Source organism: Gymnodraco acuticeps, unplaced genomic scaffold (assembly GCF_902827175.1).
Source record: "Gymnodraco acuticeps unplaced genomic scaffold, fGymAcu1.1, whole genome shotgun sequence".
NCBI classification, from domain to species: Eukaryota; Metazoa; Chordata; class Actinopteri; order Perciformes; family Bathydraconidae; genus Gymnodraco; species Gymnodraco acuticeps.
Genome location: NW_022992351.1, coordinates 3,242,425 through 3,267,411, shown reverse-complemented (window position 1 = coordinate 3,267,411; position 24,987 = coordinate 3,242,425). Strand labels below are relative to the sequence as shown.

General features: G+C 41.5%; 2 protein-coding genes across 5 annotated transcripts; both read right to left on the bottom strand.

Annotated features, from left to right (window-relative positions):
- Window positions 1–485: 485 nt before the first annotated feature.
- Window positions 486–18,788, bottom strand: LOC117541968 (zinc finger protein 335-like). Of its 4 annotated transcripts, none has more exons than XM_034209357.1 (28): window positions 18,663–18,788; window positions 17,096–17,289; window positions 16,691–16,967; window positions 16,500–16,577; window positions 13,776–14,843; window positions 13,484–13,690; window positions 13,198–13,362; window positions 12,850–13,105; window positions 12,579–12,756; window positions 12,377–12,489; window positions 12,269–12,287; window positions 12,055–12,171; window positions 11,476–11,552; window positions 11,168–11,328; window positions 9,374–9,597; window positions 9,163–9,262; window positions 8,976–9,064; window positions 8,632–8,888; window positions 8,106–8,217; window positions 7,816–8,013; window positions 3,503–3,645; window positions 3,228–3,367; window positions 2,994–3,091; window positions 2,653–2,739; window positions 2,463–2,546; window positions 2,319–2,378; window positions 1,584–1,689; window positions 486–1,179 (listed from the first exon to the last, which is right to left on the bottom strand). In XM_034209357.1, the coding sequence occupies exons 2-28, from the start codon at window positions 17,285–17,287 to the stop codon at window positions 1,070–1,072; spliced, it is 4,716 nt and encodes a 1,571-aa protein (XP_034065248.1). In that variant the 5' UTR covers window positions 17,288–17,289; window positions 18,663–18,788; the 3' UTR covers window positions 486–1,069. The 4 variants fall into 4 exon arrangements, with proteins under 4 accessions (XP_034065248.1, XP_034065245.1, XP_034065246.1 ...); XM_034209354.1 differs by lacking the exon at window positions 18,663–18,788 and adding an exon at window positions 18,236–18,496; XM_034209355.1 differs by lacking the exon at window positions 18,663–18,788 and adding an exon at window positions 18,236–18,496 and having other exon boundaries at window positions 8,994–9,064.
- Window positions 18,789–19,636: 848 nt separating this feature from the next.
- mmp9 (matrix metallopeptidase 9) lies at window positions 19,637–24,463 on the bottom strand. Its single transcript, XM_034209599.1, has 13 exons — window positions 24,164–24,463; window positions 23,654–23,892; window positions 22,851–22,999; window positions 22,628–22,756; window positions 22,338–22,511; window positions 22,042–22,215; window positions 21,775–21,948; window positions 21,532–21,687; window positions 21,239–21,446; window positions 21,008–21,147; window positions 20,768–20,918; window positions 20,452–20,555; window positions 19,637–20,329 (listed from the first exon to the last, which is right to left on the bottom strand). The coding sequence occupies exons 1-13, from the start codon at window positions 24,299–24,301 to the stop codon at window positions 20,205–20,207; spliced, it is 2,061 nt and encodes a 686-aa protein (XP_034065490.1). The 5' UTR covers window positions 24,302–24,463; the 3' UTR covers window positions 19,637–20,204.
- Window positions 24,464–24,987: the final 524 nt, after the last annotated feature.

Below are 24,987 nucleotides of genomic sequence, written 5' to 3'. Positions count from 1 at the left end.
TTTTTACCATCTGAGTTTTCTTTAAAATAAAAAACATCTATATTGATTATGACTTTTCTACATCCAACTCACAGGTTTATCATTACTTTGAGAAACAAGATTATTAATTTAACCCTTTTAGAAGGAAAGATATGGTCATTTGTTCTGGGAATGTCATTTTCGAGCCTGAAACCTGAAAAACAGGCTTGGGGCCTAACTGGCCTTTGCCTTCATTCATTTTGCAAATCATTTAAAAAATGTCCTGTCATTGCATTCTCCCCTGTACTTTTTTGTTGCTTGGATGTTAATTCAATATAACACCACAAATGACAGTCTCACTATGAATATGGAGTTGCATCAACTAATTTCTGACTGATCTTCGGTACTTGCTTTGCTTTTTAGTGTGCATTGCATTATGATGTAATATTTTAAAGCTGACCGTGAAAAATCTAATTAATCTGTGTTGAACCTGGGCATTTATGGACATATGAAAGAGTGGACACTAGTATACACAAAGTGATTTATTTGGTGTCAGCTTTCAGCCTATTAAACACTTTATATTCACCAAATCGAAACATATCTTCCATCATGGAAAAGAAGAACAATGCAACAGATATGTACATATGTATACTTAGTAAACACAATGTTGAGGCATTCTAACAATTAACATCATTATAACAGATCAAAAATAAACACTCCCTTTTCATTTCAGTCCATTCAAAAACTATAATGTTTATACATGGATGCTCTGTATATTTTCTAAAACATGATATAAGCCGTTTCAATTCTTTTGATAACATTGTCTTGCAAATGGAGGCAGTTGAGGGACGTAAACACAAATGATTTGTATTAATTACAATATAGAACAACCTTGCTAAATCAACTTATAAATGCACAGCCCCTATGATTAGGTTAGAAGCAATGGGTGCAATAATTAGCATTTACAAAAATCTTATTAAACAGTGCAACTGCCCCCAAGCAGAGGATACTGTGGAGGAGATAAGCTTAGTTTACAGACAGCTGAATGCATGAATTTGTTGAGGTCACTATACTTGTCAGTGCATAGTGGTTTGTAGGTTTGAAAAGCCGTCTATTCGTCTGTGAAAGTAATGACATCGTACTGGATGCCTTGCTGCTGGAGCTGCTCCAGCTGTTCGGGTGTAGCTTCAGTGTAGACTGTCTGCGTCATGGCTGCGTCTGCTACAGCGGCAACAACAAACACCGTCAATTTAGTTTCATTTGTTATGAGGGTGCTGGAATAACTATTAGTGTTTTTGTCATAAAGGTGAACACACTGGAACACTACGAAGCATTTTTAAATGATGACTGTTCTCAACTGCTTTTGTAAGTTATAAAGAAACTATTTTGACAAGAAATAAATGATGAGTTGAATAGAAATGGAAAATAATATCTCTGCAAGCTAATTTTTACCTGATAGATTTGAATGTCAACAGCTGAATATACCTTAAAAGTGGTATGCTTTGAAAGATGCTACATCCAAATTCAGTGGCATGGCCTTTGAATTTGGCAAATACACACAATTCAACAGGCAAGTGTAGGATTCAAAGCATGTGAAGTGTTATCTATTCCCTAAGAGAGCCGACCTGTGACAGCAGAGTGGGTACCGGCCTCCATATCTTCAGGATTCACAATCTGTTCCCCCGAGCTCACGGGTATATACTGGATCTGACCGTCATGACTGACAGCAATCTGAACACAAAAAAAACATGGAGCAATGAGTTTAGGTCAAAAACATAAACCTGTCAAAGATGAGAATTTTAAAGGTCCCCTATTATACTGTTTTTCATTCATATATTATAGGTCTCAGATATATACAAAACATGTCTCTGAAGTGTTTGGCTCGAAATACCAAACAGATCATGAATTTTAGCATCCCATAATCCCCTCTGTTTCAGCCCTGTTTCAAAAGTGCTGATTTTGTGTCTGTTACTTTAGATGAAAAATAAGGAGCCAATCCCCACGGCCCTCTGAGAGATATTTTTTGAATGCTCTAGGAGGAGATTCAGGTGATAAGGGGGGGGGGGGGGGGGGGGGGTTACCTTGGTTGGTGATTGGCTAAATGTTACACAAGCCAAAAAATCGTTATGACATCATAAAGTGTCCAAACTCTGATCAGCTTATTTTCAGACAGGTTTTTATATAAATGGATCAGGACAAAAAGAGAGTGAATATTTTTTTCCTGAAACTTTCAGAATCTCTTTACACAGAGGGGACACATGTTTATGTATAAGAGACATGAAAAAGTGGATTTTGCATAATAGGTGACCTTTAAGTTACTTGCTCCACTCTCTAACTGTAGACGGAAATATCTGCCTTACCTGTTGTTCCTGCAGAAAGGTTCCGTCGTGCTCATACTGAATGATCTGTCCATCTTGCATCTGAGGAGCAGTTTTTTAAAAACACTTTTAAACACTCCATGTATCCATCAGTTAAGGTGACTTCTTTCAGCAATATACACTGACCTGTATGTGGTTGCCATCAGATACGACCACATACTCCTGAGGGATTAGGTGCGGCACTCCATCTTGTGAGATGATATACTGAACCTAAACCAGAAAACAGTTGGGATAAAACTACATGATATAGGGCACTGCATGTTAATATTTCAGATTTTCAATAATTGTCATTGAAGAAGCTATACAAGGCTCTTACCTCAGTCACCTGGTTCTCTCCTGTCATCAGGTGCTGCACTGTTTGTCCATCTATGGTGGTTATCTGCTGGATGTATGTCCCCTCCTCCTGAATAATATACATGTTTTAGTTGTATACATATTGTATGCGAATGAAACTATTTGTTAATCATATAACGTTATAGGCAGGGGTGACGTACGATTACACATGACAATATTGTTGAATTAATCCAGCACTAATGAAGTTATTTCCAACTTCAGTTGTGTTCACAGACACTCTTGTCTTGAATATCTTTTGATTCAAATATGACATTGTGACAGGCCTATTTTAAAGTATGTCCAGTATAGTGTGGCCGCTGGTACCTGGTCTGATAGCCCCTGTTCCTGCGCTACAATGATGTGATCATGTCCCAAAGCCTGCAACCGCTCTGGAGTGATCACTGTTTGATGAGCCTGTAGGGCTGTTAGACAGACGGAAAAACACACACACAGCTTAAGTTTGAGATTATTTTACACAAAATGTGGACTTTGTTTACCAGTTCGTAAAATAGCAACCAAAATGATTTATTAATCTCTGATTTATTTGGTTTTCATTACATTGTAGTGTTGCCAGGGCCTCCTCATCACTGTTCACTATGATAGTTTGCTGAGATGAAGCGGTACGCGCCTTGCGAGCGAGATGATCCTGACTGTGGAGACGCTCCATATGAAACTTCAAATGGCCATTACGGTTAAACCTAGATATTGTGCAAAAAAGACATCATCATTAGTTGCTGTATTTCAGAAAACTATAACATTATGCATACAGATATGTTGCATAAGACTTAGCAGATACAAGATTTGTGACAATTTAAATTAGTTAAGCACCGAACCTTTGTCCACAAAGGTTACAGGAGAACGGTTTCTCATTGGTGTGTGTCATCATGTGTCGGCGCAGGTCTTTCTTGTTCTTGGAGGCAAAACTACAGCTTGGACACTTGTGAGGGCGTAGGTAGGAATGAAGCTCCATGTGAGTCTAAAAAATAGGATGTTAACCGCATTCAGAAAGAGTCATGGTTGGAAAGGAAGTTCAACACGGAAATGCTTTATAAAAAATGAGACACTTTCAGATACATACAAAAATGCCCGGGAAATTGCCATGTTGTTTTTCATGTTGAAACTTTATTTGTTGAGTTATTAAATATTTATAGTGTCATAACCAGGGGTTAAATTGGGCCGGGGCTGTCTGGGGCTAAGCACCTGCACATAGGAAAATGCTCTGACGTCATGCCCCTCGCATATTTTTAACAATGTATGCAGCATGCCTATATCATATGTTTACACAAAAAATATATACATGTTAAAACTTTTCTTTCTATATGTTTAAGGTTCTGAATAATTCGAAAAATCAATAAAACACTCTTTCTAGCTGTAGGGATCATAAATAAGATGATGCGACGATGACTTGCACTTTTCAAATTTTTCGCGGGTTTCCCCTTTCTTTATTTTCTTCAAATCTACTTGGCTGATCGGCGACCACACAGTCTCTTCCGTCAGTCACACAGACAGCCAGCAGAGTGACAGGTGAATCCGGGAACAAGTGTGGAGAAAAATAGGTAATACGCTGACAGGTTTCTTAACATGAATTCGTCTGATATTCTGGTTTTACGTTCGACTACCATTAAGTTAAATAACGTTTTTTTGTTTGACTAACTTTTGATCAAATCAAGCGTTTCTTAAACTAAGAGAAAGACACCAGCCAATGGTCGATATTGTTGACTTTATTTTAGAATAGCAGATCTCTGCGACCAGCTATAGTTTGTCGGCTTTGTCAGTGAACGTGTGTCTCTGCTCCGATCGTGAGCTTTACACCGCAGCACCTCCCGCGGGACTCTGCTGCGGTTCCTCCGTGCAGAGCGCCCGTTTCCTAAACCATGCTATGCAGGGGCGGTTCTAGGGGGGGGGGGGGCAAACAGGGGCCAGTGCCCCCGTAACACTGACCAGGTACCCCCCTATGGCTCTCCTCCAAAAAAAGGTTACAATATTACGATTTATTGGAATTAAATCAAAGACCCGGATGTACAGTGGAGATTAAACTGTTCATTACCTTATAAAAGCAAATACTGTTTATGTTTTTAAATTAAATTGTCACTTAAATTTACCAAAACAAATAACAATTATTGTATTTTATGTTTGTTTTACAAAATTACTTTATACTGTCTTTGTCAATTTAACCCGCTTTTATTGTACCCCTCTCATGAAATAACTGGCCTCAGCCTGATGCTATGTATGTGTGCATAAAGCTGATATATGCATATATTTATTTCCTTTCTCTTTGAAAGTTTCAGAGTTTAAAGTGAGGCATGATGCAGAAATGAGTGAAGCAAAAAGGAGGAAACTTACAGACTTCTTTAAAAGGTATGCAAGACATCACTGCTACTTAGCGTGTCAAAGCCATTTGTATATTTTATTTATTCACCATAAGTTCCTTTGTTAATTATCCTACATTTAAATGCAGAGTTGAGCAGAACAAGGCAGGTGATGGGCGAGCAGGGCAGCTTGGAAAAGAGAGAGGATTAGAGCAGCGTAAAGAAGAGAAGGGAGTGGAGGAACTTGAGGAGAGGAGAGGAGTAGAGCAGGCTGAGGAGGACAGAGGAGCACGGCAGTTTGAGGAGGAGCAGAGCAGGGAAGCAGTGTAGGAAAGGCTGACAACTTGCCTGACTGCTGGAATCAAAGTCAATTGGAATATTTTACACAGAAATATCCATTTCTAATAGTTGGAAATAAAAAGATGGATGCAAATCATGCAGGGAAGCGGGATCCCTTGGGGCAATGAGAACAGGGAAACAGAGGTACTCATTCTCTACTGAATTGCAGAACTGTAGGGTAGGCCCATATGTCAAGAGCAATGAGAAGCAAATGAAATCTTTGAGAAAGAAAATAAATGAACATAGTGTCTCACAGAGTCACAAATTAGCACAGGACATAGTAAATAAAAAATCAAGCTTTCTAAAAACTCAAAAAGACATTTTGGCTTCCACCCATAATGTCTTTAGAACGGCATACTACATTGCAAAAAATAACCGGCCATACTCTGATCATCCTGGACTAATAGAACTACAAATGGTGTAAATGTTGGCCGAGTACTCCACTCAAATGTTACATGTACAGACATTGTACATTTTATCTCAAAAGAAATGAGGGAAGCCCTATTGGCAAGTATCAAAGTGACCCGACCAAAGCTAACTGTTCTTGTGGATGAAAGCACATCATTAAGCAAGAAGTCTTGTCTTATTGTGTACCTAAGAACGTCAGTTGATAGCTCAGAGCCAGTGACCTTCTTCCTAGATCTTCTCGAGCTAGAGAGTACAACTGCAGATGGAATCATTAGTCAACTACTGATCTGTCTACAGAAATATGGCCTTGATGATGCTTTTCTGAAAGAATGTCTGGTGGGATTCTGCTCAGATGGAGCCTCCGTAATGGTAGGCAGAAATAATGGCGTCTACACAAAACTGAGAAGTAAGTACCCAGGCCTCATAGGCTGGCATTGTCTAAACCATAGGTTGGAGTTATCTGTGTCAGATGCAGTCAAGCACTGCACCGAAACCAACCACTTCACAGCTTTTCTTGACAAGCTATACTGTCTCTATCATCAGTCACCAAAGAACTTAAGAGAGCTTGATGCTGCAGTCTCTGAAGTAGGTGTATGCTTGAGGAAGATTGGTCGCGTCCTCGGGATAAGGTGGGTGGCTTCATCTTTTAGGACAGTAAATGCTGTTTGGACCATGTATGCTGCACTCTATCATCACCTCACATCTGCAAGTGTAGATGTGAACCGTTCCTCAAATGACAGATGTGTATGAGGGGCTAGCAGCAAAGCTGACGTCAGTTGCTTTTGTTAAAAACCTGGGACTGATGATGGATGCACTTGAGGAGCTGAAAGACCTGTCTGAGGCTCTACAGTCGAGAGACATTAGACTGTCTCAATCAGTACATCTGATAAAAAGACAGCTAGATGTTTTTAAAACCATGAGCAGGAACCCAGACAGTGGTCTGTTCTACAAAACCGCATGTGAGGCAGAGCAGCAAGATGTTTTTAATGGCATAGCACTATGCAATGACCCAAGGCAGAAGATAATAGATCCCACAAAGTTTTATGCAGCACTATGCAAAAGCATGGAAACAAGGATGGTCACAATTGAAGAGGAATCCCTCTTTCAAAAGGTCAATGTTCTTGATACAAAGACATGGCCAAGCCCTCTACCATTAATGTATGGTGAGTGTGAAATAAGAGAGCTATGCACTCTTTTGAAAATCGGATTCTCTGGTGTTAAGCAAAGTTATAGGGACTTTAAGGAGAATGCCAGTGTGCCGATGCACATGTCCCTTCTAAAGCTTAACAACGCAGTGGAAACCATTGCTGTGAGCAGTGCAGAGTGTGAGAGGGGTTTCTCAGAAATGAATGCAGTTGTAACATCAATGCGCTCACAACTGAAAACTCAAAATGTCTCTGCTCTAATGTTCATTCAAATGGTTGGACCTCCTCTTACCTCTTGGGAAGTGGGTAGCTACCAGAAGGTCTGCAGACCATTTAGCCTGTAGACAAAGATGCACGACTACACAGGCTTCCCCCTATCAGCCCATCTGGGATTTGATGAAGTAGCTGGTCGTACATACAGTAATGTTGTTGAACTGCTTATATTGATGTGGACTTTCATTCCTCAATCAATTCAGATAATATGTCTCTGTACTCATATAGTTGTTTTTTAATGTTCTTGAGTAAGTGTGCAGAGAAATGTTGACTTCAAATGGCAATTTGAAGGTCTGTAATTTGTGAAAAATGTTTGTGTATATATTAATAATTTCAAATGTAAATTCATTCCAGTTAAATAATACTAATAAAAAGACGGTCTATTTGACTTTCTATGTTTACTTTCTCGATTGGTGGCATGAAATAGTGCATCTGATACAGGAGCAGTTGCTTTAGGATTGGGCATCATATATTGCCCACCCCCCCCCCAAAAAAAACACAGCCCCCCCACATATCAAATCCCAACTTAACCCCTGGTCATAACTGCACCGTTTCAACAACCTTGGTTTTTATTTATGGCATGACTTTAATTAGTGATTTTTGCCTGTTCATTTTCATTTAAAATAACTGTGTTTTTGATGAGATAAGTTGAGTACAGAGTTGTAGACGCACCTTGACCTCGAGCCAGGAGGTGGAGTTATAATCACAGTCAGGACACTTGAAGGTGTTGGGGTCTATGTGCGCCCTCTTGTGGTTCTCCATGTCAGAGCGTCCGTGGAACGACTCCATGCATATTCGGCAGGAAAACCTCTTTGTGCTCAAACCGGGAGAGCCCATGGCAGACGGAGAGGCTGGAGCTTCGCTGCTCAGCTGTCAGAAGAAAATCCACAGTCACAGAGGAGTGATACACAGTGTTATACTGATATGCACGTGCAAAAAAACAATGTATCTGTTGCATTTACCTCCACCTGTTGCAGAACACCATCAGGTAGTGCAGATGTAAGGTAGTACTTTTCACCCTTCATGCTCTCTGATCCGGAGACTTCAGCCTGACAAGGACTGCCCTCCTCGTTACTGAAAACACAACATTTTAAAAAGGTGTTATCAAGTGTTGAGAGATCACAAGGGTCATCAATAAGATACATTAAGATAAAATAAACCGTGTGTATGAGGCTCACTGGCATGTAATGTAGGGGATTACTTTAGTCGTTGTTATTGTTTGTTTGTGTTTTTTCAACAACAAAAAAATCTCTTTGTACATACAATCAGTACAAATCACTGTCTAATTTGTATGGATATATTTTGCTTTCCATTTCTAATTGACAAACACTGGTTATGCATTGTCGAAATGCAATAAAAAGATGTTTGATCTGTAGATAAAGTAAACCTAATTATCATTAGTAGTTGATAGTAGTTGTGTGACTGTCTTCCAGGCTCCCCATATAGGTCCTAACTAATGACAGGAAATCATGCAGTGAGTTCTGTTACCTGTATCCAGGGCTGTGGATCTCTTCGGCCGCTTGTTCCACCACACTGAAGTCCCCCCCGCTCTCGTAGGCTTCGATGGCGATCTGGGCGAGCTCTCCTGTCTCAGAGGTGGCCGTCTCGTAGGCCTCTTGCAGCACCGTCTCACCGTTCTCCGAAACGTGGAAGGTCACAACCTTTTGTGCCTGTCCCGGAGCTGAGGTCACTGCACTCCACGTGCCCTTTTCCAAAGGTTTGCCTTCTGACTTCAGCACTGCCACCTGAGGAGCATAACCAGTCAAGAAAACTTTCCACATAAATATTGCCTGCTTATGTAAAGTGAATTATTTATGAGTTATAGAACCAACCTGTAAGGCGTTGCTCACCAGTTCCCGGGCATTGCTCATATTCAGCAGCAGGTCAAGGGCATTCTGGGCGGATTGATCACTGGATTCAGCTGAAGAGCACATAGAGAAAGGGTCAGCATTTGTCCTCAAGGTGGTTACGTCGCCCAGAAAAACTCAAAGAATCCTCTTGAATGACAAGAGGCCTGACCTTGTTCATAGATGATAGTGGTGTTGCCCATAGCGTCCTGGGACACAGAGGCATTTTCCAAACCCTGCATGGCTTGTAGTGTGGCAGAATCCACAGCAACCTTTAAACAGGGATTACAAAAACTGTTATCATCTCCAAATGCCATTAACTATAACTATAATAACACATGCTAAAAATGTATATATCCAAATTGCATCTCAAACAGACTCACAATAGTGTTCTGCAAATCCTGTGTGTCGTCGTGCTGTTGTAGTTTGAGCTCCTCTATCTGCTGCAGGGTGAAGAAGGGTCTGCGTCGCCTCCTGACCGGCTCCTCAGGGTGGGCCACAGACCAATCGTCAAACGTCTCAGGGTGGCGACACTGCACATGTAGACGCAAGTTCTTCCTGTGCTTTGTCATGAAGTGGCACAGATGACAGGAGAAAGGCTTCTCTCCTGTAGATGACACAAATAAATAACACAGTGTTAAGAAGTATAGTGCAGTGTTTCCCACAGAATTTGATTCTATTTGTGGGGGCACCGCACCGCACCCCCCCGGCAAGAAAAGCCAAAGGCCCCTTAACCTATTCGGGTGGCCCACGCATCCACCCCCCCTCAAATAAGAAAATCATCAGCCCACCTCACTGTCCATTAGACCAGTGGTTCCCAACCTGGGGGGCGCGCCCCCCTTGGGGGGGCACCAAAGATCGCAGGGGGAGCGCCAGGCCTCAGATGATTTGAGGCCAAATATCATATTTAGACTTTTTTTTTTTTTTAAACCAATACATGATTGGCACTAAAAGCCTTGTCTCTACATTACAATAAAATATAAAAAATAATTGATTAATTAATTTGAATAACAATTCAAGTTAGTAGCTATTAAAGGCATAAAAAGACAGAAATGTATAATTCTTTCTATAGAAATGTTTCTTCTGCCCGTAAAGTGTCCAAACCAGGCTTGTCTGGATAAGCGCATTTTTAAAACATAGTCATTGTCCATGCCGGTTTCAGTTGGATTATTTGTCAGTTGCTCCGATCAGATCGGTCTCCTCCATTTTGTAGATTATTTCCGATTTTTGAATCCACATAAACACATCGGCAAAATCCGGCTTACTTTGAGCATGTGTTTTAAACAGTTTAATCCCTTTGTGAATTGTTTCCACTTCCGCGCCGTCCTTTAATTTCTTCATACAGCAGGAATCCAAATGAATTAAACCTGAGCCCAATAACCATCAAAGTCACTCCAATAGTGCTCCTTAATTACGCTTTCATCCTCCTTTAACAAAATGTTTTTGAGATTATGTGTGTGTGGGGGGGAGGCAAAAAAAAATTCCAACAGGAGTAATTTGGGGGGGCTCTTGGGAAAAAAGGTTGGGAACCACTGCATTAGACCACCAAAATTAAAATTTGAGGCGGACGATATTTAATTGTGGCGGCCCGCCACAAATAAATCAATGTATGGGAAACACTGTAGTGTATTATTGCATATAATAGGTAAACATAACATTTTTTTAAGCTTAAAAGGTCCCCTATTATACTGTTTTTCGTCAATATATTATAGGTTTCAGATATATACAAAACCTGTCTCTGAAGTGTTTTGCTCCAAATACCAAACGGATCATGCATTGTAGCATCCCATAAACCCCTCTGTTTCAGCCTAATTTCAAAAGTGCTGATTCTCTGTCTTTTACTAGATGAAAATAAGGGGCCACTCCCCACGCCCCTCTGAGAGATATTTTTTTGAATGCTCTAGGAGGAGATTCAGGTGATAAGGTGGACGGGTGTTACCTTGGATGGTTATTGGCCAAAACATCGTTATGACATCATAAAGTGGCCAAAATCTGATCCGCTCATTTTCAGACAGGTTTTTATATAAACGGATCAGGACAAAAAGAGAGAGAATCTTTTTTCCTGAAACTTTCAGAATCTTTTTACGCAGAGCGGACACATGTTTATGTATAAAAGATATGAAATAGTGGATTTTGCATAATAGGTGACCTTTAAATAAATGTTCTGTCACACTGACCTGTGTGTTTGATAGCCAGATGGGAGACCAGGAACTCCTCTTTAGAAGTGGAGTATTTACAGTAGTCGCACTTAAAGGGCCGGTCGTTGGTGTGGGACAGCTGATGGTTGAGCAGCAGCTTCTTGTTGTCACAGGTGTAATCGCAATATTCACACTTGAACCTGGCATACGCACATCGATAAAAAGGTAATTGTGATATCATCCTTTCTATAATCAAACAACAAATGAATCATGTTGACTCGTTAAGGCGTATTCAATTTGAACAGATTGAAACATGACATAACAAAAGAGATGGAGAAAATACTGACTTGCTGTCTCCTAGACTCTGGATGTGGGTCAGTAGGTGCATTTTGAATGTGTAACGTTTCTTGAAGGATTTTCCACACTGTAAAGACAGAACAGCATCTTTAACAGGAGATTTGGAGTAGATAAATAAAGTCCATCAAATTGTTAGTGCATTCACCTTACTGTAAAGATTAACAAAGTTATGCACAAAACAATTATCCTATTGAACAGGTAACTCATGTAATCAGAGAAGGATGTGCGGTAAAACAAGCTTCTTACAGAAGTACCAATCATATCTCAAAATCATTATTAATTGACCATTTGAAGAATCATTTGATCTTAAATCGTGAATTGTTGCAGTGTCCAGCCATTTGTACAACTGAATGTAAGTGCAACAATGCACAATAGAGAATGAATGGAAAACCATGATAAGTGTTGTCATTTAGAACAGGTGATAACATCTCTCCTGTAGTTGTCTCTTCTCAATCCCAGTTAAACATCTCTTAGAGTTGTTTGGCAACCAATTAAATATTCCTTTCCATTCATTTATTTTAAAGAAACGTTCTTAAGTGTTCTTAAATTGAAAAATCTATATATCTTACCTTATCACACATGTGTGGTTTCTCTGAGCTGTGGGTCTTCATGTGCTGGGTCAGTCTCTTTTGCATGGGGTAAACCCTGTGACACACAGGGCAGAGGAACTCTGACACTTTTGGTACCTGCAACAACAAGAAAAAAAAAAATCACAAAATGATTACATGCATGCTCATAACCAATAAACAATTATTCAAATATAGTAAACCTGAAATGTCTCACCAACTCTGTCTTTTTCTTTCTGTAGGATGAAAACAGAGAAAAGTATTACAATCATTTAAAAATATATTTCAGGGAATTTGTGTGCTGTACATTATCTTAGTTACTTACTTGTCTTTGTTGTGGACTGTTGAGTGGCGAGTGACATCTTTCTTGTAGACACTTGAGTAATCACACTCGTCACACTTGAACGGCTTGATGCCCTCATGATTGAACATGTGTTCCTGCAAAACAGCCCACAAGACTTATAAGGAAACGTTCAAACCTGCACGAAAACTGAGGTTTACCAGAACGTTGTGTCATTGCAACTGACCTTAAGTGAAGACCAGCGCTTGCAGCGATAGTTGCACTGGAGGCACTTGAAGAGCTCCGGGTCATTGCCTTCATGAGAGTCCACGTGGAAGCGCAAATCCTCTTGAGTGAGGAAGCGTGAGCCACAAATCCAGCAGTTATGAGGTCTGAGGAGCGGTTTCAAGGATTTATAGTACCGACTGGAGGATAATGAAGGAAAGAAACAATGAGCTTGTTGTCATATTATGTATTACGATGTGCAACACAGCTTTATTTAAAAGTTTGATACTTACTTTCGGTTTATATACTTCTTATACTTCTTGCGAAGAAAACGCTTGGAGGGTCGACCACGTTTCCTCTGAAACAATTCTTCTGGCTGTGTGTTGGATGAAGGGTCTTTGTTCTCAGAGTCTGATTGGCTAATTGCTGCCTCAGCTGTGTCTCCATCGGTCACCATAGCATGACTGTTGTTGAGTCCGGACGAACTTGCCTCTTCAGGTGCACTACCATCCACACTCACCCTTGGCTTCTTATCAATACTTTCTGCTTCTGTAACAACCAATAAAAAAGAGGAATGAAGAATGCTCTGCGCTGCAGTTAGAGGCTGTTTCTTGCTTTACCTTGTAAACCTGAAGACAAACCTTTGTTGCTGTAGCCTTCTTCTATAAGGCTGTACTTCCTTGGACGGCCAACTTTACGCCGAGGACGACCATGAGAGGAGGAAGAGATTGGAGGAGTGGACTTCTTCAAAACGGCAGGTGGTCTTCCTTTGCTGTCCTCGTCTGCAGGGGTGTAATCACTATCCTCTGACAAAAAGAAGAGAGAGGGATATGCACATTTAAATGTTATCCTTTTTACTGATTCTAAGTCTGAAAAGTCTGCATGTTTGTCTGCTTTGGGGGTTAAATGATACTCCTTCTCACTGACCTTCAGCATCATCAATAGCGCCCGAATCCACAATATCATCCTCCTCTTCTTCTGCTTGTTTGGGCTGAGCAGCCTCAGCTTTTGCTGCCTTCTTCTCTTCAGCTTCCACCCTCTCTGCCTGACGACGGGCAAACGTCTCACTTTTAGGAGGCCTCCCACGTTTACGCTTTTTTGGCATTTCCCCTGGAAAACACACATTATAACAAACTTTTGTATTATTATTATCTGGGAACAAAGAAAACAATCAAAAGTGATATTTCATTGAGATAAATATTGATCAACACTTCCTTACCTACAGGTTTGAAGTGTTTGTCTCTCATGTGGTTGATGAGTGTGTCTTTGGAGACACTCTTGTACGGACACATCTTACACTTGAACTGCTGAACAATCACTACTTCCATCATCTCCTCCAACTCAGCCAGGTTAGGTGCTCTGTGTCCTGAGACTTCTGGCACTGTAGATGTCTCCATCTCCCTGGCCGGCCCGGCTTCCTCCTGAGGCCCATGGGAGCCTTGGGGCTCCTCTTGGCTAGGTGAGCACTGTTGGGCTGACTCAGGCTCTGTATTAGAGGTGTAAGTCCCACTGCTGCTGATGTACATCCCAGACTGGCTCTCGCTGCACTCCAATGACTCAGGAAGCCCCACTGATCCTGCTGTGTCTGCCAGAGGGTGGTCCGAAGAGGAGCTGTCATCCTCATAGATGGAGGCCTCTGGGCCGTTGCTGCTTGCCATGTAACAGGAGTGCTGGGGCTGCTGTTGAGAGTGCTGCGGCTGGTCTGGATCCTGGTTATTCTCGTCATCTTCATCATCGTCCCTTGCTTGATACTGAGAGCATCCGGGTTGCTCAGAGTCTGCAGCTGAGACACACTCCCCTACATACTGGGCCACATATTGTCTTAATGTCTGAGTCCGGTGGTCTGCACTACTGTCAATGTAACTGCGTGAATGATGCGGTCGTGCCCCATCGTCCACCGAACACTCCATGTACCCAGCACTGCAGTCTACAACATAGTGACCCCGGCTGGTTGGGTTCGAGTCCGCCCCACTGCACTCCACATATCCAGGCAGATCCTGGTCACTGTTATCCCCGCTGTAGTCAGGGAAACCAGACTGGGAGCGGGTCTGGTCGGGCTCCTCGCCTGAACACTCCACATAGGAAGATGAAGACTCCCCCGTCTGGTCTGGACCGTCTGCACTGCAGTCCATGTACTGGGAAGGGTGGGAGTGCTGGGGCTGGTCGGGCTGACTGCTGCTGTCCTCTGGGTAACCCGAGGGGCCCGGCTGATCAGGGTCATGGTGGCGCCGCAGGTCTCCCTGGTCCAGACAGGTGGAGGTGGGTCCTTCAGCAAGAGCTTCTATGGCTATACGATCAGAGAGGAACGAAGATGACATTTGGGCTACCATAGGAGCTCCTATTGCGAACATATGCATGGATTGTACACACTTTAAAAAAGGATACTCATATCGTGTGTCATTCATTTAAAGGTATACTTCATCCACAGAGTTACAATTTGTATATCAATGTTCGATCACAATGACCCTGCTCAGGCTTTAAGGCTTAAGCCCTGAACCTTAAAAGTCCCATGTCATGCTTTTCTGGTTATTACCCGTCCCCTTGTGTGTTATGTAGCTTTTTCTGCATGTAAACGGTCTGCAGAGTCACAAACTCTCAAAGTACACCCTGTAGCGAGTAAAACTGTAACACAGAAAAGACCTGTCTATGCTGCCCCAGAACGCCTCGTTGCCACACACACACACACACACACACACACACACACACACACACACACACACACACACACACACACACACACACACACACACACACACACACACACACACACACACACACACACACACACACACACACACACACACACACACACACACACACACACACACACACACACACACACACACACCACACACACACACACACACACACACACACACACACACACACACACACACACACACACACACACACCACACACACACACACACACACACACACACACACACACACACACACACACACACACACACACACACACACACACACACACACACACACACACACACACACACACACACACACACACACACACACACACACACCTTTTCTCAGCTGCGGCTCCGCATTACTCAGCCTGAACTCGGCCTGAACTCAGCCTGACACCGCGAAACTCAGGCTGAGTTCAGGTGTGTTTCTCGGTGTCTCGCTGTCTCGCAGACCCCACGCAGCAACCAGGAAACGACACCAGTAATACAGCTCACACTGTCCGCTCCTTGATCCTCAAAGGGCGGAGCAGCGAGCCCCGCAACGTCCCACCAACACGGCACCCAGACCCCACGCAGCATTCTCATCTGTTCTCATATGAGAAACCAATGTGAGTTTGGAACATTGAACAATGTAAATCTATTCTAGTAGACCTCAACAATGGAATTATGATCAGTAGAAATGGCCATGTCATGGGACCTTTAAGGAACTTCACGGGTCACCTGATACATGCTTCAGTGTGCGAGACACGTAAAGGCTTGAAATGGGATGAATACAAAAGGGAGGGAAGTTTGCAGCAACATATTACACTACCTTGAGGACACAAATCATAACAAATATATATATATGTTTAACCCAATACTTAAATGCTCTTGCCTTGCAGGAGATATTTGCCAACATAAACATACATGTTTTTTAAACAGCACCTTTAAGCAAAGTGTAGAGAAATGGTTGATGTTCACTGTTGAGGAAAAACATTTTGAGTGTGAAGTATTCCTTTAAGGGGATTTTAAAATAAATAGTCACTTGTTCGAGGACAATTATACATTTTGGTTAATAAAAAGGTGGTATAGAAAGAAACAAATCTGCAATCTGCTCTAAAGGTTGATGATGACTGAAAACATCCCATCAGAGTATTCGGGATATTTTTATATGTAAAGATGGTGCTAATTGTTTCATGAACTTTTAAAGTGTTTTTAATGGGCTGATGAGTAAGCAGTAACAACATCACACATACCGTCATCTGGTCCTTGTAATATCAAATATCGGGTTGTTTCTGCACCTCCATCTTCTGCACTGGTCACAGCTATGCAACCTGACAGAAGAACAGAAAACAGCATCAGATATCTGCTACATTATTATACTGAATACAACCTTAAAGCTGCTCAGGCAATGGTAAATCAGAAAGCAGAATGTCAGAGGAAATACCATTCATGATGTCAGGGCCGATGGTGGACTCTATGATCTTGTCAATGGCAGACCCGAGATCTGACGAGGTAGAAGCAGTGGAGTCAGAAACCATCATGGATCCTTCAGATGTAGCACTGGAGTGGACCAGCACTTGGGCTGAATCAGACACCATCACCGACTGAGTCACTGTGGAGACGCTGGACACGCTGGTGGACTGAGCCACTGAGGAGGAGTCTGGGAGATGGACTGATGAAACTCTGGCGTCTGTACTGGAGCTGGTTTCTGGGGCAAACACCTTGACAAGGAGGGAAAAAACGTGATACCAATGTAAAGACATTTATAACACCAAGCCTAACTGGTATCTGGTTTTGTTGGACTGTGGGTTTCTCCCACACATAATCATATTTTAATTAAAAAGCTTACCATATGTCCCTCTGAGCTCTGTCCAACATGGCAGTCGGACTCAGGGGCCTGTGCATGAGAGGCAGCAGCATCACTGCTGTCTGCAGACATGGCCTCTGATGACTCCACTCCCATGCCGCTTTCAGACGGCTCCTCCATCCCCGAAGGACCCGCATCGCTGCTGCTCTCCACCTCATTCTCCTCTGAATCCATGACTTCAAAAATAAAACATAAACTCAATATCAACTTTTAAGTTTATGTAGCCTTTAATGCCTTGGGGTTTGTTGCTACTTCACTGTGTTAATAAATTATGACATAACATAACTCCTGATTTGTTTCATGATTAATCTTTATAGGAAAGCTCTTATGGAAGACATTTTTATTTTGGACGGAGAACTTTTTTTTATTTCATACTCTCTAAACTGGTAACTAAAGAAAAACACAAACGTGTCTTTCTCAAGGTATTTTGTATGTTTGTTATAGCTGTCATGGAGTCTTTCAGATAGGCAAACAACTTCAAGTGAACCAGAGTTTTTGAGGTATGGTTTTGCAGTCACTTTGAATGTAGGGTTTGCATTTAGTGTATCCTTATGAAGACTTTTATATTGAATGTGAAACCAATGATGGGTTTGTAGGAATTTAAATGACTTTGTACCAAACGGAATGCAGAGGGAAACAGTTTAAAATAGCTAACTGGGCATGTTTTCTATCCAGGGGGTGTACATAACAAACATTTTTGTATTAAGAACACTTGAACATAAGTGTACACTTGTAATTTTTCTCAAACTATATTTTCACTACATCTAATGGTTTAGTGGTGATGGTGGGATACAATGCGAAATGTATAGAAAGTGTTAGGCTAACACAGGTGTTAGGGTGCTAAAATAAGGCTTATTGAGTTGTTTTATTACTTTGTGAATAGTGTAACAAACTGTTAGGAAAACAAGGACCGTTAGCATTCACCTAGAGGCTAATGCTTACACGTCTGTCAACATTATGGCTGTATCAAGTGTTTTCACTCTCTGTGGAGTGATTAAAGGTATCTATTTTGAGTGTGTACAGTTCAAATGTGGTCTGGTCTGTTGTGACTTGTTCGGTGACATCAGCTGACAAGTTATTTAGAAACCTAACGTCAACAGGACTGAACGTTTGTTAGCTCACGATTAACAAGAGCAGCTAGCATTAGCCTTTAGCATCGTTGTCAGCTCGTTTTCTTGCTCGATGAAGCTGTAAAACAGATATCATTGTCACCCAATGAGAGTGTGAGTGTTTTAATATAATAACGCTGTTGATTGCAGATTATGTCACTGGTCTAAACAAGTCGGCGTAGTCGGTGTCACCCTAAATGAGTGTAACAGCGTCTTAAAGAGCGTGTGTTAGCCATTTTAATCGGGCCCAGCTGCCCTTCACCCTGCCTGCTCCGTGTCGCCATTTTCCAGCAGGCAGCCCCGTTTTACACTCAGGCATCTGAAGGCTGTACTGGGGACCTCGAGGGCCTCAGCCGCGGCAGACCGCCCTAATACTCTCCCTGAAGAAAATGAAAATATTTTCCTCCTCCGGCTCCAGAATAATCACGCTTTATCCTTACCGTTTATGTTCGAGTAGAAGCGTATCCTTTAGTGTAGATGCGCTTACTAGGACAGAAAATAGTAACCGATAATTGTTGCTTCATTCTAGTCGGGCGCCATGAGACTCGCCTAGCTTCCTGTCCGTGCAACCGGATCTTATTTATTATTTTTGTTGAAAATGATCTTGTTGTTTGACGAAAGGTTAATTTATTTGTCTGTTTTAAAAAACAGGTGTATTAATTGATTGATTATTTTATGTCTGAAATATTTGGTAGATGGGATGTTTATATTCCCTTAGTGGACTATTGTTTTTTGAGGAAGGACAATTGCGCATATGAATGCGGAGTAATATGCAAACCATAGATGCAAACACGTAGGGCCGCTGTTAAGCTACAAACTGATGGACCTAAGATGTTTAATATTCCCTCTGGCTGTACCATTACAAAATGAAAACATACAGTTCTGCTGACTGTAATTGTATTCCTTTTACTCTGGAGATTCCTCATGCATTAAGCTAGTTTATCGAGGTCCATACAAAATATGTATGTATTAACAATAAGAAATGTGCTGAAATTGTTAATATGCTACAGGATATTTTTTTAAATAAAAATAAATTCCCTACCTTTTATGTTATTTTATTTGTTAAACTTTATAGTAGGCCTACTGCCATATGGCCTGCTAACATGTTGAATGAATAATCCTATTGAGAGTGGAGTGAGTCATTATCCTAATTTCTTTATGATGCCTAAATGTGTTTCTTAATGTCACGGGTTGTTAGTGTTGATTTCAACAAAAACACCTATCAGGAGACTGCTACAGATAATCAATACAGCATAAAGTAATACAATTACATATCAGCTCGTGGCTCAACACGTTTTGTGTTTTTGCTGTTGTGGGACTGTGGATTCCAATTGTAGAATAATATAGCGTCTGAGCATGAGCAAGCATTGTCAGTAAATCATGGTTTGGTGAATGATTAAGACAGACAAGTGTGTTATTCTCACAGAATGTTTATTGCCTTGAAAGTACAAAACATATCAGTCTCATAAATAATTTCAGTGAAGGAGACATACATTGTCTTCCAGTGCAAGTAATTGGCTTTGAAGCCATTTTCAAAAATACTCACATATATTTATACAAAACAAACAAGCGTTAGGACACAAACATCATATTAGATATTGCTATAAATACCAAACATATTCTAATACTGTTTATGGTCTGAACCTGTCAGACATAAAGAAATTATTAAGTACATCTGGAATCCAGATAACCTTCAACATTAATTTAGTTGTTATGGGTCAACCAACCAGTTCACAGATTATCTGAGTAAGATAATAAGGCAGTGCCAAAAAAACAATTTTTTCTCTTTTTTGGGCCATTGCTGTATGTTTTAGAATTAGCCAAGGTCAATGGTGGCCAATTATTTACATACCCGAAAGTACACACATCATACAACAGACGCTATACTGCATCACATTCTCCCTGACACCTGCACAGGCAAGAGAAGTAGGTGCTACCACAATAAAGACGATTTCCAGCTCATCCCTGTTTCCTTCATCTCCTCAGTAGCGAGTGCGTGAAGCATCTGTGCACTGGAGAAGGTCATATTTCACGTAGCCAACGCGATCCACCTGCCTGCGGGAGTTCATACGCCAGTAGAAGCGGTCCCGGCAAAAGTACATGTGTCCTGTAGCAGAAATATTGGGATTTGAATGACTAGAACACAACATGAGGATTTTTAACATGCAACAATCGACTGTTATATGATAATGATTTTTGTTGAGCTCAGTCATTACTATTTGAACTTACCGTTGTACTGGAACACATCATGAGCATCATTGGGGACGCCACCAAAGACGGCATCTGTGTATCTGGGGTACCCTTTGTCGATTTTCTGGGCTTTCACATCAAGCCTGTGTTGATCATAGCAGAGAATGTCATTAAACAAGTCAAAAACAATCAGCTGGTTTAACTCTCAGACTTTTGTTGTGTTATTAAAAAAGCGTATTCTGGCCTTTTACTTTACTCCAACACTTATAATTGTCAAAACGAGCAGATGGTTTCATTTGAGCCAAAAGTGACAGACATGCTTCCCATCCTGATGTCAGGCACACTTTAAACTCACCTCCAGTAGTTCTCCCCACTGAAGAGCAGCACTTTGCCTTTGCCCCTCTGCAGTGCTCCCTCCACCTTCTGAACAGTGTTCGGGAGGCCAAGCTTCTCAATGCTGCGGGGACCCAGAACACTCTTCCCTGTGTACACCCAGAATCGTGTCCCTATAGAAAGAAGATGATAATAAGAAAAAATTGTCTTGCACTTTTGTCTTTTGCAATTAAGGTCTCTTATAAACAGCATGAAGCTTCACCTGAGAAGAAGTACAGTTTCCTGGCCAGAGTGTTTTCAAACGCAGAGTCGATGACTGCTGGCAGAGCGGGCCACGTCTCGGAAATAGAAAATGGTCCCTTGAGCCCTCCATCTCTCCCGCTGGACATCCTCCAGTATAGTCTGTTGATCAACACATGCAATAAAAAAAACATCAACACTGACACTTCCTGTTTTTATTGTTTTACATAGAAGAAGAGGCTGGTTAGCTTACCCGTCATTGAAGAAGTGTAGCTCTCCATTAATCACAGTGATGGTGTCGAATTTGGTCATCTTGCAGGCATCTTTGGTTGGATCCACAGGTGTAGCGGTAGTGGTGGTGGTGGGGTCAGTGGGTTTATCAGTGTCATCAGGGTCTGGGTAGGCGGTAGTGGGGGTGGTGTTGGGTTGAGGTGGAGTGGGATCAGGGCCATCTTTGCGTCCTGAAAAAATGAAATGGTGCTGAATGTGAGAAATTGCAAACTTTCATGTGATTTTGCATGATAACGCAGTTCATAATGACCTTACCATAGAGATATTGAATGCCTTCAATGTCATCCTCATGTAGGGAGAAGTCTTCCACGAAGCTGTACATGGGGTACATGAGAGCCTCTCTGATGTTGGAGTGTTCCAGGCCGAGGGCATGACCAAACTCATGGGCTGCCACCAGGAACAGACTGTAACCTGGAGGACATACAGTACAGTAAGGAATATTAGCAAAAGGCAATTTTATCTAATCTACTTTGTTTGTCTTATATTCATGTGACTCACCTTTGTCAGGACAGAAACCCCATTTCTTGTCGTCATCATAGCTGTCAGTGGTACCGCACCACAACTTGCCGTCTCCTCGTCCCTCACTAGTGCAGGAGTCATACTCTTTACCCAGGAACACAAAGGGGAAGTGGCAGGACTCTCCCTCAGAATTTCCACCAATTACAGCGGTCTCTGTCCAAACAAAGAATTAACAGCAAGAGTAAGAAAACAAGACATTGTGTTGGTACTCGACAGCATTTATGGATTGTGGTTTCAGTAACTCACCACGACTGGGACAGAACCCATATTTCACGTCAGTGTCAAAGTTGCTTGTGGTGGCACACCAGCGATAGCCATCATCGCGGCCCTCTGTGGTACAGCTGTCATATTCTTTGTCCAGAAAGACAAAGGGGAAGACACACTTTTCTCCGTCTGCGTTTCCTCCAAATGTGTACAGGACTGTCGGGATGAAAATAAGAGTAAGTGGGATGAAGCGCATCAGCATGACACTAAATAAACTCCTTATATCTGGTTGACCTCTGCCCTATCACTCCCATTGCAGAATAAACTGTCAATCTTACGTTCACTTGGGCAGAAGCCAAATTTCTTGTCTCTGCCGTAGTCGGCTGTGGTGGAGCACCATGGCAGGTCGTCCGAACGCCCATCAGAGGTACATGTGGTGTAGGATTTGCCCTCGAAAGTGAAAGGGAAGTGGCACATGGCACCATCAGCATTCCCATAGAAAGTCTTCACAGCTTAAGTGACAGAAAACAGTAATACATTTAAGCAATGTATAAAGTGAACACTGGGGGGAGACATCTTCATAATAAATGTTGAGGGTAGAGGAATATCTGTTGGTATTTCTGATTACCTGGTCCTTCTCCCAGGGTCCAGTACTCATCATCGTCAAAGTGGGCGTCACCCTGCACACCCTCACCAGGGGGGTAAGCGTGGGCCAGAAGTCCATCCTTACCATCAAATGGGTAAGGGTCTCCGTGGTCTGAGTAGAATAATACATTTTACATCAGTATTTGATTATAGAATTGTCTTTAGTAAAGTAAATGCCATTAAAAGACCGGCGCATAAACACATACCGATTTTTCCAAATGAAATCATGATGTCAGCTGTCCCATCAAAGAGGCGGGTAAAAGTCAGAGGGGTCACATCACTCCACACCTTGAAGGCTCTGGCAAAGGCGTCGTCAACCAGAGACGTCGCCATGTCCGGGGTATACCTAAGGATCCTGTGGAGAAATGCAGAATGACAAGCTGCTGTCAGACATCTGGTAAACAATGCAAGTGAAGATACTCGGTGATGTATCTCCATCAAAGATACTCTTGTATGTTGTGCCTTGTAAATACTAGTAGAATGTAATTTAGTACATTTACTGTACACATTTCAGGTATTTGTACTTTACTTTTCATTTTATACTACTTCATGCTTTACTCCACTATGTCTCAGAATGTACTTTTTTCATTTATTTTGACAACTTTAGGTGCGACTTAGTCTACAGCTCCAGATCATTAATATAAAAACAAAAACAACTAATACATTAAGATGAAGTTACTATAGATTAAGCTACCCAGAATTATCTAAATTAATTCAAACTAGCCACCATTTTACAGCTGCAACATTAAAGTGATGACCATTCATGCATTCATAATTACAATACAAATATACAATATATATTGACTGAAATGGGCCATTCTGCATAATCAGCACATTTACTTTTAATAGTTTAAACATAATTTGATGCTAATACTTACTTTCATTTTATTAATTTTTTTTAATGCAGGACATTTATTTGTAACAAGGTATTCTCATTGTGTGTTTTTTTACATCTTCATAACGATTTTAGTTTATAAAGTTAACTAACAGATTATTTATCTCTACTCACCTATAGGTGACCTCTTTATGGTCCCATTTGAGGTCTCCTTCAAATGTGTTGTAGTTGGCCACATCAGGAACCCCGCAGCGTGGCCGCTTCATGGCTTCCAGGGTGGATTTATCCAGCTCTCCAGTCTCCTCCATCCCCATCTGCCTCTGCATCCTCTTCAAAGCCTTGGAAGTGGACACCATGGACTGGAAGCCACTGCGTGTCAGCGTGTCCATGTAGCCAAACTTCTTCAGATAACCCTGGCAGGAGAACAAATAAATGAGTATAGAGGGATGGTCATACCATTTAATGAACAGGATACATTGGTTTCTTATAAGAAAGTTAACTTTACTTTAGAAAAAGTGTGTTTGTGACATATTATATAACTTTTACTCGTATAGTTTGAATTCAGAAGAATATATATTTATTGTCATTAACATTGTGTTAGAGTTCTCTGTTCAGGTAATTGCTTCCCCACACTGTTTGGGGAAGAACAGTCCATCAAGACAAAATGAACCATCTGCTACTCACTTCTGCCAACTCCGAATCAGTCATGTTGTTGATGATGTCTCCTGGGAATGTGACAAAGACGGACTTGAGGGGAAGGCTCCATCCCTCCTGTATGCTTATCCCCAAAAATAAACACACAGCTAAAGCACAGCACCTCATGATGAGATCTGCTGTAGATTGCTGCAAAATGAAAACACTAAGAGCCTTGCAGTGAACAAGTGCTCACTTAGACAAAAAGTTAAAAAGTTGATCAGCAGTGTGTCTCCTGTGTTGGCTTCCGTCTTTCTTCTGACTGGTGGTGCTTGTTGACTCTGCTATGTGCCCTTGGTTGTGGACATGGTTTTTATCCTACTTAACTCCTTAGTCACTTTACCTCGCCCCCGCCTACTACTAACCTCAACCCTCCCACTTACATCTTGACAGACAGCATGTTGAATAGGCATGGGGAATTTCCAAAATATCCACATTTAGTATAACCTAGAAGCTATTAGGTGGTTGTTTTTTTTAAGCTAGAATGAGTGAACAATGACAATGGTGGATAAGACCAAATATGGAAATTGTTTATGATTGCATTGATATTACATTTATAAAGTAAAGTGTCTAAAAAACAACAACACAAATGACCAACAATATATAACAAATAATTGTATACAATTTCTGGTATTCAAGCTGAAATAAAGAAAATCAGGAAATAACTTAAGGAGAAAACAACAACAACATTTAGATGATGAACGCATGTTGACATTTCCATCCTTTAATGATGCCAAATGCTCTTCTGGACATGTTAATGTATTTTTACATGAATACAACACCCTCATCATGGGACCCAGCCAGACACTTGCTCA